The 13,108-nt window shown below is 42.3% G+C and overlaps 1 protein-coding gene across 2 annotated transcripts; it reads right to left on the minus strand.

Annotated features, from left to right (window-relative positions):
• Positions 1-2,792: 2,792 nt before the first annotated feature.
• LOC106583545 (serine/arginine-rich splicing factor 3-like) lies at positions 2,793-12,625 on the minus strand. 2 transcript variants are annotated; one of them, XR_001323548.3, is made up of 7 exons: positions 12,484-12,625; positions 11,965-12,023; positions 11,585-11,795; positions 11,327-11,473; positions 9,706-10,823; positions 3,376-3,462; positions 2,793-3,225 (listed from the first exon to the last, which is right to left on the minus strand). XR_001323548.3 is itself a non-coding variant. In XM_014167849.3 (7 exons), exons 1-7 carry the CDS (start codon positions 12,591-12,593, stop codon positions 3,198-3,200), a joined length of 681 nt encoding a protein of 226 aa, XP_014023324.1. In that variant the 5' UTR covers positions 12,594-12,624; the 3' UTR covers positions 2,793-3,197. The 2 variants fall into 2 exon arrangements, 1 of the variants encoding a protein (XP_014023324.1); XM_014167849.3 differs by having other exon boundaries at positions 9,706-9,744; positions 12,484-12,624.
• Between the last annotated feature and the right edge of the window lie 483 nt (positions 12,626-13,108).

Here is a 13,108-nt window from a genome sequence, read left to right on the forward strand (position 1 = left end):
CTATTTCTGTAACCGTGACCAAAGACTTCCTGTGTGACCAAAGACTTCCTGTGCAATTAACACCAACCCTTATGTTGAAACAAACTGTGCAAAAATGATCCTTCCCGGAAAATGCTTAACTTACAGCTTTGAGACATCTCTGGGCATGAGAACGTCACTGTAAATATGATATACGGAAGGTAAAACTCAACAATTTCCCCCCAAAATCTTTACCAACAACATAACTGTTGCTATCTGGGATTGTGCAACCAATATTGTGATGTTCAGTGACTTCACACCCCTTTACTTTTTCCATGTATGAAATGTATTAAATGTAGATGTGTCACTGGCCTACACACAAATACACAATACACTATACACACAAAACATGCATCCTGTTTGCAATAACGCACTAAAGTAAAAGTGCCAAAAATGTGTCAAAGAACTTTATGTCTTGAATACAAAGCATTATTCTTGGGGCAAATCCAACAACACATCACAGAGTACCACTTCAAATTTTAAAATAACTGGAATAGAGCTAAGCACAGGCAAAATCCTAGAGGGAAACCAGGTTAAGTCTGCTTTCCAAAAGACAAATTCAACTTTCAGCAGGCCAATAACCTAAAACACAAAGGCCAAATACACACTGTAGTTTCTTACCAAGACAACACAATGTTCCTGAGTGGGCTAGTCACAGTTTACTTAAATCTGCTTTAGAATCTACGGCAAAACTTGAAAATGGCTATCTAGCAATGATCAACAACCAACTTGACAGAGCTGGAATAATTTTAAAAAGAGAAATGTGCAAATATTGTACAATCCAGGTGTCCAAAGCTCTTAGACTTACCCAGAAAGACTCACAGCTGTAATCTCTGCCAAAGGCAATTCTAACACATACTGACTCAGGGGTGTGAATATTTATTTAAATGGAATATTGCTGTATTTCATTTAATACAGTCGTAAAAACATGTTATTATGGGGTATTGTGTGTAGATGGGTGAGAACAAAAATATTGAATCAATTTTGAATACTTTCTGAAGGCAAAAAGCCCCTTCAATATATATATATATATTTGGGTCCATTACCCTTCATGTTAACTGGTATCATGTTTATAGTCAATCCTGGATGGGTGAAATATGTTCCTAACTAAAAGGAAATACCAACCGGAGCCTGCCTGCTATATAATACACACACACACACGACTGAATTAGCAGTTGCCATCGTTTCGCAGCCTTACCTAACTATGACTTAGTTAAAGGGATTGCAAGTTAAAACTCTTACGCAATTTAAATATTACATTAAGGTATATACAGTGCATCGGGAAAGTATTCAGACCCCTTCCCATTGGTTACGTTACAGCCTTATTCTAAAATGGATTAAATACATTTTCTGCTCCTCATCAAGCTACACACAATACCCCATAATGACAAAGCAAGAACATGTTAATGTCTGAAAATTAAAAAAAATTAAAACAGAATTACATTTACATAAGTATTTCAGACCCTTTGCTATGAGACCAAATTGAGCTCAGGTGCATCCTGTTTCCATTGATCATCCTTGAGATGTTTCTAAAACTTGGGAGTCCACCTGTGGTAAATTCAATTGATTGGACATGATTTGGAAAAGGCACACCTGTCTATATAAAAAGGTCCCACAGTTGACAGTGCATGTCAGAGCAAAACCAAGCCATGAGGTTGAAGGAATTGTCCATAAAGCTCCGAGACTGGATTGTGTGTCAATGCACAGATCTGAGGAAGGGTACTAAAAAAAAAAAAAGCCTGCAGCATTGAAGTTCCCCAAAGAACACAGTGATCGCCATCATTCTTAAAATGAAAAAAGGTTTGGAACCACCAAGACTCTTCCTAGAGCTGGCTGCCCGGCCAAACTGAGCAAATCGGGAGAAGGGCCTTGGTCAGGGACGTGACCAAGAACCTGATGGCCACACTGACAGAGCTCCAGAGTTCCTCTGTGGAGATAGAACCTTCCAGAAGGACAACCAACTCTGCAGCATTCCACCAATCAGGCCTTTATGGTAGTGGCCAGACAGAAGCCACTCCTCAGTAAAAGGCACGACAGCCTGCTTGAAGTTTGCCAAAGGGCACTTAAAGGACTGACCATGAGAAACAAGATTATCTGGTCTGATGAATCCAAGATTGAACACGACGGCCTGAATGCTAAGCGTCAGGTCTAGAGGAAACCTGGCACCATCCCTATGGTGAAGCATGGGTGGCAGCATCATACTGTGTGGATGTTTTTCAGTGGCAGGGACTGGGAGACTAGTCAGGATCGAGGGAAAGATTAAAGCGGAAGGTACAGAGATCCTTGATGAAAACATGCTCCAGAGTGCTCAGGACAACAGACTGGGGTGAAGGTTCACCTTCCAACAGCACAACGACCCTAAGTAAATGATTTTATTTATTAATTTAACGTTCAATACATTTGCAAACATTTCTAAAAACCTGTTTTTGCTTTGTCATTTTGGGGTATTGTGTGTAGATTGAGAAAAGGGTACTTCGTTTTAGAATAAGGCTGTAAAGTAACAAAATGGAGAAAGTAAATGGGTCTAAATACATTTTTCAAATGCACTGTACTTGCAATGTGGGTAGAGCTCAACAAATCAGTCAATCAATTAAATATGGAGAAGTTAAAATGGGATGTACTCAAGCTGAGTTAGACAAATTTCCATTTGAAGAACAATTTAATGACAAAGCTTTTGAGTTACACTTTATCCGTTCCATCTCCCATCCAAGAACGTACAGTGTCACAATCAAAATTCTACATCATTCAATAATGCAAAGAGTTATGCCCAGTGAAACATGTTACCAAATGTTTAATTCAATCTCTTCAAACAGTTTAACAGAAACAAATAATGTAGTTATGTTATTCCCACATTGACAGATACTCCCTATATTAAGGCTGGACTGAATGTTCAAAACCAACCCCTGCCCCTATTGGACAATGTGTTAGGTGTAGTTGGACAGTAAGTCAGTCATCTGTATGCTTAAACAAGTGAAAATGAGACATTTTGGTACAATAAAGACAGTAAATTGAACTATACAGCTTTCCAAAAAAGTCGTTTCACAGATGGACAGACATGGCTGTCTCACCTAAACACAAATCTAAAAAGGTTAATCATTTAAAAATGAAATGCACTCATCCAGAACCTGATTCTATACAAGACATCCTCAGGTTTGGACTGAGTTCAGACTGTCAGACACTCACTTTCTCTCAGCGGTCCTGGAGCGGCTGAAAAAAAACAGAAAAAAAAAAACAGAAGTTGTCAGAAACAAGAATAACTTGCACAATGCATTACTACAATCCATAGGCCTAAAAAATACAAGTCTATATAGGAAGATGCCTGTCAATACAGACGCCAGCGAACACACGCACACTTACCTCCGAGACCTTGAGAAGGATCTTGAAGGTTTATGGTTCCTGTCTCTGGAGATAGACCTCTCTCTTCTTCGATCTCTTGACAGAGACCTAGAGAAGAACAAGTTAGTGTTTCCAATGTACTGACATGTATTCAGATATCCATCAGGATTATTACATTTGAAGAACGGTCACTTGAAACTAGACAGCCCCAATTAGTATTAATGTGAGAACCATGTGTACTAGGGGTGTAACGGTACACGTAGCGCGGAAGCTCTGTTCGGTCAACCCTGTGAACCTGAATACAGAAAATAAACACCGCATTGTAGGCCTATGCACCTCGAGTAAATAGCTATGGCTTACGATAACTAGACCCTATGGGGCTGCACAGCGGTATAAGGCACTGCATCGCAGTGCTTGAAGCGTCACTACAAACCTGGGTTTGATCCCAGGTCACAACCGTGAGTCCCATAGGGCAGCACACAATTGGCCCGCGTCGTCCGGGTTAGGGGAGGGTTTGGCATTACTTAGCTCATCGTGCTCTAGCGACTCCTTGTGGCAGGCCGGGCGCCTGTAGGCTGACTTCGGTCATCAGCTTAACTGTTTTCTGCGACACATTGGTGCAGCTGGCTTCCGGGTTAAGCAAGCATGTGTTAAGCACGGTTTGGCGGGTCATGTTTCGGAGAACACATGGCTCGACCGTCGCCTCTCCCGAGCCTGTTGGGGAATTGCAGCAATGAGACAATATCGTAATTGGATAAGGCCAGACGGATTACCAGGATGTGTACTGCGAGCATGCGCTGACCAACTGGCAAGTGTCTTCACTGATATTTTCAACCTCTCCCTGTCCGAGTCTGTAATACCAACATGTTTTAAGCAGACCACCATAGTCCCTGTGCCCAAGAACACTAAGGTAACCTGCCTAAATGACTACCGACCCGTAGCACTCACGTCTGTGGCTCACATCAACACCATTATCCCAGAAACCCTAGACCCACTCCAATTTGCACACCGCCCTAACAGATCCACAGATGAGTACAATAGAGATTGTATCCACACTGCCCTTTCCCACCTGGACAAAAGGAACACCTACAGTGAGGGGAGAAAGTATTTGATCCCCTGCTGATTTTGTACATTTGCCCACTGACAAAGAAATGATCAGTCCAAAATTTTAAATGGTAGGTTTATTTGAACAGTGAAGGACAGAATAACAAAAAATTCCAGAAAAACACATGTCAAAAATGTTATACATTGATTTGCATTTTAATGAGGGAAATAAGTATTTGACCCCCTCTCAATCAGAAAGATTTCTGGCTCCCAGGTTTCTTTTATACAGGTAACGAGCTGAGATTAGGAGCACACTCTTAAAGGGAGTGCTCCTAACCGCAGCTTGTTACCTGTAAAAAAGACACCTGTCCACAGAAGCAATCAATCAGATTCCAAACTCTCCATCATGGCCAAGACCAAAGAGCTCTCCAAGGATGTCAGGGACAAGATTGTAGACCTACACACGGCTGGAATGGGCTACAAGACCATCACCAAGCAGCTTGGAGAGAAGGTGACAACAGTTGGTGCGATTATTCGCAAATGGAAGAAACGAAAGAACTGTCAATCTCCCTCGGCCTGGGGCTCCATGCAAGATCTCACCTCGTGGAGTTGCAATGATCATGAACGGTGAGGAATCAGCCCAGAACTACACGGGAGGATCTTGTCAATGATCTCAAGGCAGCTGGGACCATAGTCACCAAGAAAACAATTGGTAACACTACGCCGTGAAGGACTGAAATCCTGCAGCACCCGCAAGGTCCCCCTGCTCAAGAAAGCACATATACACGCCCGTCTGAAGTTTGCCAATGAACATCTGAATGACTCAGAGGACAACTGGGTGAAAGTGTTGTAGTCAGATGAGACAAATGGAGCTCTTTGGCATCAACTCAACGTGTTTGGAGGAGGAGGAATGCTGCCTATAACCCCAAGAACAACATTCCAACCGTCAAACATGGAGGTGGAAACATTATGCTTTGGCGGTGTTTTTCTGCTAAGGGGACAGGACAACTTCACCGCATCAAAGGGATGATGAACGGGGCCATGTACCGTCAAATCTTGGGTGAGAACCTCCTTCCCTCAGCCAGGGCATTGAAAATGGGTCGTGGATGGGTATTCCAGCATGACAATGACCCAAAACACACAACCAAGGCAACAAAGGAGTGGCTCAAGAAGAAGCACATTAAGGTCCTGGAGTGACCTAGCCAGTCTCCAGACCTTAATCCTATAGAAAGTCTGGAGGGAGCTGAAAGTTGGAGTTGCCAAATGTCAGCCTCGAAACCTTAATGACTTGGAGAAGATCTGCAAAGAGTGGGACAAAAATCCCTCCTGAGATGTGTGCAAACCTGGTGGGCAACTACAAGAAACGTCTGACCTCTGTGATTGCCAACAAGGGTTTTGCCACCAAGTACTAAGTCATGTTTTGCAGAGGGGTCAAATACTTATTTCCCTCATTAAAATGCAAATCAATTTATAACATTTTTGACATGCGTTTTTCTGGATTTTTTTGTTGTTATTCTGTCTCTCACTGTTCAAATAAACCTACCATTAAAATTATAGACTGATCATTTCTTTGTCCGTGGGCAAATGTACAAAATCAGCAGGGGATCAAATGCTTTTTTCCCCCTCACTGCATGTTAGAATGCTATTCATTGACTACAGCTCAGCGTTCAACACCACAGTGCCCTCAAAGCTCATCAATAAGCTAAGGACCTTGAGACTAAGCACCTCCCCCTGCAACTGGATCCTGGACTTCCTGACGGGCCTTCCCCCAGGTGGTAAGGGTAGGCAACAACACATCTGCCACGCTGATCCTCACCACAGGGGCTACTCAGGGGTGCGTGCTCAGTCCCCTCCTATACTCCCTGTTCACCCACAACTGCACAGCCAGGCACGACTCCAACACCATTAAGTTTCCGATGACAACAGCGGTAGGCCTGATTACCGACAACAACGAGACAGCCTATAGGGAGGTGGTCAGATACCTGGCCGTGTGGTGTCAGGACAACAAACTCTCCCTCAACGTGATCAAGACAAAAGGAGATGATTGTGGACTACAGAAAAAGGAGGACCGAGCACACACCCACTCAACAGGGCTGTAGTGGAGCAGGTTGAGTGTGTCAAGTTCCTTGGTATCCACATCACCAACAAACTAACATGGTCCATGCACACCAAGACAGTTGTGAAGAACCTATTCCCCTTCAGGAGACTGAAAATATTTGGCATGGGTCCTCAGATCCTCAAAAGGTTCTACAGCTGCACCATCGAGAGCATCCTGACTGGTTGCATCACTGCCTGGTATGACAACTGCTCGGCCTCCGACCGCAAGACACTACAGAGGGTAGTGCTGACGGCCCAGTACATCACTGGAGCCAAGCTCCCTGCCATCCAGGACCTCTATACCAGATGGTGTAAGAGGAAGGCCCTAAAAATTGTCAAAGACTCCAGCCACCCTAGTCAGACTGTTCTCTCGGCTACTGCACGGCAGGCGGTACCGGAGCGCCATGGCTAGGTCCAAGAGGCTTCTAAACAGCTTCTACCCCCAAGCCATAAGACTCCTGAACATCTAATCAAATAGCTACCCAGACTATTTGCATTCCCCCCCTTTTACACCACTGCTACTCTTTTCTATGCATAGTCACTAACTCTACATGTACACTACCGTTCAAAAGTTTGAGGTCACTTAAATGTCTTTATACATTTTTTTGTCCATTAAATTGTTTAACAATGTTCTATACTGTATTTCTAATGTTGTAAATGACTGACTATTTTGAGCCTGATATCGAACCCGTAAATGCTGATCCTCCAGATACTCAACTAGTCTAAAGGCCAGTTTTATTGCTTCTTTAAATCACAACAGTTTTCAGCTGTGCTAAAATAATTGCAAAAGCGTTTTCTAATGATCAATTAGCCTTTTTAAAATGATAAACTTGGATTAGCTAACATGTCATTGGAACACAGGAGTGATGGTTTCTGTTAATAGGCCTCTGTACGCCTATGTAGATATTCCACAAAATTTGCCATTTCCAGCAACAATAGTCATAACATTAACAATGTCTACACTGCATTTGTGATCAATTTGTCATTTTATTGGACAAAAATGTGCTTTTTCAATAACAAGGACAATTTGAAGTGACCCCAAACTTTTGAACGGTAGTGTACAAATTACATTGATTAACAGGTGCCCCCGCACTTTGACTCTGTACTGGTACCCCCTTTATAAAGTCTCGCCATTGTTATTTTACTGTTGCTCTTTAACGTCTTGTTACTTTTATTTCTAATTTGTACTTTTTAAACAGCATTGTTGGTTAGGGGCCTGTAAGTACAGTTGAAGTTGGAAGTTTACATGCACTTAGGTTGGAGACATTTAAAACTTGTTTATCAACCACGCCACAAATGTCTTGTTAACAAACTATAGTTTTGGCAAGTCGGTTAGGACATCTACTTTGTGCATGACAGAAGTCATTTTAACAACAATTGTTTACAGACAGATTATTTCACTATCACAATTCCAGAGGGTCAGAAGTTTACATACACTAAGTTGACTGCCTTTAAACAGCTTGGAAAATACCAGAAAATGATGTCAATTAGCCTATCAGAAGCTTCTAAAGCCATGACATCATTCGAGTCAATTGGAAGTGTACCTGTGGATGCATTTCAAGGCCTACCTTCACTCAGTGCCTCTTTGCTTGACATCACGGGAAAATCAAAAGAAATCAGCCAAGATCTCAGAAAAAAAATGGTAGACCTCCACAAGTCTGGCTCATCCTTGGGAGCAATTTCCAAACGCCTGAAGGTACCACGTTCTTCTGTACAAACAATAGTACACAACATCATGGGACCACACAGCCGTCATACCGCTCAGGAAGGAGACGCGTTCTGTCTCCTAGAGGTGAACGTACTTTGGTGCGAAAAATACAAATCAATCACAGAACAGCAAAGGACCTTGTGAAGATGCTGGAGGAAACGGGTACAAAAGTATCTATATCCACAGTAAAACAAGTCCTATATTGACATAACCTGAAAGGCCGCTCAGCAAGGAAGAAGCCACTGCTCCAAAACCGCCATAAAAAAGCCAGACTACAGTTTGCAACTGCACATGGGGACAAAGATCGTACTTTTTGGAGAAATGTCCTCTGGTCTGATGAAACAAAAATAGAACTGTTTGGCCATAATGACCGTTATGTTTGGAGGAAAAAGGAGGAGGCTTGCAAGCCGAAGAACACCATCCCAACCGTGAAGCACGGGGGTGGCAGCATCATGTTGTGGGGGTGCTTTGCTGCAGGAGGGACTGGTGCACTTCACAAAATAGATGGCATTATGAGACAGGAAAATGATGTGGATATATTGGAGCAACATCTGAAGACATCAGTCGGAAAGTTAAAGCTTGGTCGCAAATGGGTCTTCCAAATGGATAATCACCCCAAGCATACTTCCAAAGTTGTGGCAAAATGGCTTAAGGACAACAAAGCCAAGGTATTGGAGTGGCCATCACAAAGCCCTGACCTCAATCCAATAGAAAATTTGTCGGCTGGACTGAAAAAGCGTGTGCGAGCAAGGATGCCTTCAAACCTGACTCAGTTACACCAGCTCTGTCAGGAGGAATGGGCCAAAATTCACCCAACTTATTGTGGGAAGCTTGTGGAAGGCTACCTGAAACATTTGACCCAAATTAAACAATTTAAAGGCAATGCTGCCAAATACTAATTGAGTGTATGTAAACTTCTGACCAACTGGGAATGTGATGAAAAAAAAGCTGAAATAAATCATTCTCTACTGCTATTCTGACATTACACATTCTTAAAATGAAGTGGTGATCCTAACTGACCTAAGACAGGGAATTTTTACTAGGGTTAAATTTCAGGAATTGTGAAAAACTGAGTTTAAATGTATTTGGCTAAGGTGTATGTAAACTTCAACTAAGAATTTCATTGTAAGGTCTACCCCTGTTGTATTCGGTGCATGTGACAATTCTTTTTGATTTATTTTAGTGTTGAGTAATGGGTTGGTATTCCTAATTGTGCTTTGATCAGGCATTACAGGACTCATGATCATACATGTAAATAAGGAATAGCACCACTTTGTAGTTTATTAAATAAACATTTACTACAGAAACTGTTGGCATTTAATTTTCCCGCTGTACCGAAACAGAACCGTGACCCCATGGGTTTGGTGTACCGTTACACCCCTAATCTGTACTAGACCGATCTACTATTGGGTACAGATATTCATATTTGTTAGGAAGACTATAGTTAGTTACCAGAACACTGATTAAGTTGGAGGCTGGGGTAAAAAGGCATTTAGGCTCACCTGCTGCGACTGCGGCTGAAGCTCCTCCTCCTAGGAGAGCTGGAGGTGGATGGAGCAGGAAAAACAGTTTATACAGTGCATAAAGGCATCAACTCCAATCAAATATGGCATTCCTTATCCCTGAAGAAACACCATTCCAATCATTTAACAATACCACACAGCCTTCCTCTTTCTGCAGACAGATCAGAATAGGACATCCTCTCTGCACCCCTGCTAGAGGACAGAATGCTTGGACAACCAACTGAGGTCAAAATGAGACCGCTTATAAAACCAAGTGAGAATGAATTAGAGAGAACATTTTTTAAGTACAGGTATGCAGACTTAAGCTACATACTGTACTGTTTTGTTGCATAGATGTACATAGGGCACACTACCAATATTGGACCTCATACAGTTCATGCTAACCAGGGCAGCTCCAAGACCACAGAACTTTTGAGTTTAAGGATAAAAGCTTTTCATTTGTGAAATATGGGAGGGAGATTCAAGATTCTTATTATTGTACTCACAAGTTGATGTTTGAAACTAAATTCAAACGACAATTTCCATGACCGCCAATTTCATACCATCAAGCAGCTGTAAAACCAAACCTGTGGTAAGCATGACACTACAAAAAGCAGGAGAAAAGGAACTTACTATTTTTTCAGGTTTGGACACAAGATAGAAATGACGCAAGGAAGCCAGACTGATGGCGAGGGAGGTAGAATTTGCAGAGAGGATTTGCCACAAGTTGCAAGTGTTGGAGATATGAAGTTGGTTGGCTGGAGGGGGTACAGTAGTTGTAGATTTTCCCTGTCTTTTTGGGGTTAGCCGAGGGCTGCTGTGCTGCTTGTAGGTAGTTGTGTTGATAATTGGGGAAAGGAGTTAAAATCGCTGATTGGTCGGAATTGTGAGGTGGGCTGCGACGATGCCGATTGGGTTAAGGTTGGAGGAGGCTGAGAGCTGCATGCTCAGGAACCAATAGGCTGGAACATGACTGGCCATGCCTGGGTCATGTGACACGACACCAGCCAAGCTGATTGGGTGGGGCACGGTGCTGGCGCTGGTCAGGGGTCACATGATGCTGTAAGAGGACTAGTTGACTGTCTGAGAGGGTGGTGAGAAGAGGGATGGTGATGACTCTGCAATGGGGTTTATTTTTATTAATATAGATAGAAAAAAATCAAACTGAGAAAAGTGAAACAAAACTAACATCCATATAGCAATCAAATGATCAAACAAGTGCCCCCTAATTGTTCCAATTATCTAAAATGTCATTTAAAAAAATGTATTGCCTAGATCTAAACAAATGATGCCTGAATTAAACCTTTCAAAATCACCTGAATTGTCACTGTTAAAAGGGGACCCAACCCTTGTGATGAGTAAATTAACATTTCCCAGCTCTGATTGTGTCCATAGTAAAAAAGGTTATAACGTATCACGGCACTAACCAACCTACAGTGCAGGATCGTGTGTCAGGTCCAAGCATTTAAATTGAAATTATAGTACATATGGAACAGTTGGAAGTGAGGGAGATGTGATGGAAGGGTGTGGGGTTGACTGGCAAGGTAGGTGATAAACACTTGTAGGACTACATGTTAAAAGTGGGTGAGAATAAGTGTAGATGAGAGGTGATGTATTATACCGGCGTCTGACAGGCGGGCTCCCACGGCGCCTGCTGCTGTAGTCTTCACGTCCAGGGCGACGGCTCCAGGAGGGAGGAGGGCCACGGCTCCTCGAGCGTTTCTCCCCATTGGACAATTCAACTCTCACTCTGCAGCCACACAGCGTCCTGTTCACATGGAGCAATTGCAGAATCACAAGTTAAACTGGAATATTCTTTCAATGTTTGTGTCATGAGCTATGACTCAAATAATCAAGTGAATTTCCCCTTGAGGCCTACCGTCCATCCAGTTCTCTCACAGCATCGGTTGCATCTCTGGGATCCTCAAACTCGACAAAGGCAAAACCTGGGGGGTTCCTGGCCACCCACACACTCCGCAGAGGGCCATAGTACCCAAACGCCCTCTCCAACTCAGTCTTGTTTCCACTGTTGCCCAAGTTCCCTACATACACCTTGCAATCCAGAGGACAATCTCTGAGATGAGCAGGTTCTGAGAGTTAAAGGTTAAAGAGGAAAATTAAATAATCTAGACGAGATCCAGTCATGCACAATTACATTCATTAATATATTATGAAATCCATATCGTGATTTGTGACAACGGTGTTAGTGCCAAGCAGTTCTTTTCAGGAGACCGGAAAAGACGATGCATAGCTAATTACCTCCCATCTCTCGACGGATCCTGGTTTCCTTTGAAGGGCTGACGAAATAATAAATACAACTGGAACAAAAGAGGGAGTCTTGATTAGTTAGCTAGGTACCGGACAAGATATAGTGCATAGCCAACGTTAGCTAATATTAACGTTAGGTTTCGACCTTGCTACTTTGCTAACTAAGTAGTTAACGAAACAATGAGATTAATTAAATGCAGCTTAATACGATTGATAGTTACACCTTTAAGTAAAAAGTGCATTGTTACATTCATTTATTAATTACAGACAGTTAGTAAAAAAAAAAACATTATTAATTGTATCACTCTAGTTAGCCAATGACGTTCATTGTTAGTTTCCATTAGCTAGCAGCCACATTAGACGTGGAGGCGCATCGGAGTTAGCAAGCTAGCTAGCTGGCTTTTGTTGACGGTTCAATTTAACTGTTCGACTGAAGATAAACTATTTTACAGTGCATGTTGTTAAATCTTAAATTGTTTTCATTCCCAGTTCCATGAATCGAAATGTTACCAGTTATGTATTGGCCAAAGTCTCCGATTACAGCTCCGAAGAATCTTTGCTAGCAGCAGAAGAAGTCTTGGTAGCCAGCTTGTGGCAGAAATATTAGAGACAGGACTCATCCAGCATACTGTCGACCAATCGCGTTGACGTTGTCATGCTGCGTCACGCGGTTTCTAAACTAATCGTCACGCAATCCCTTCTCAATGTAAGGGAACGAGTCGAGAAACCTGCCCGTTTTCCTCAAAAGTACGGGCAGTCACGATTCCAAAGCTATATGATAGTACAGAGAACAAGTTAATTATCTCACATGTCGGAAAATATGTGTAATGTTGTACTTCTTGTTGACAAAATGTATACTAATGTTGGGTTTTCGAGCTAGCACCCAATTGACTCCCATTCACTACTTGAATGAGAGCTTTCTTTGCCTCATAGTCGCCCACAATGTACTATCAGTTCAAGGGCTTTATTGGCATGGGAAACACATGTTAACATTACCGAAGTAGGTAATAAACAAAAGTGAAATAAACAATAAAAATGAACAGTAAACATTACACTCACAGAAGTTCCAAAAGAATAAAGACATGTAAAATGTCATATTAAGTATATATATACACATAATATAGCCCATTGACGA

Source organism: Salmo salar, chromosome 22, assembly GCF_965601325.2.
Source record: "Salmo salar chromosome 22, fSalSal1, whole genome shotgun sequence".
NCBI lineage: Eukaryota > Metazoa > Chordata > Actinopteri > Salmoniformes > Salmonidae > Salmo > Salmo salar.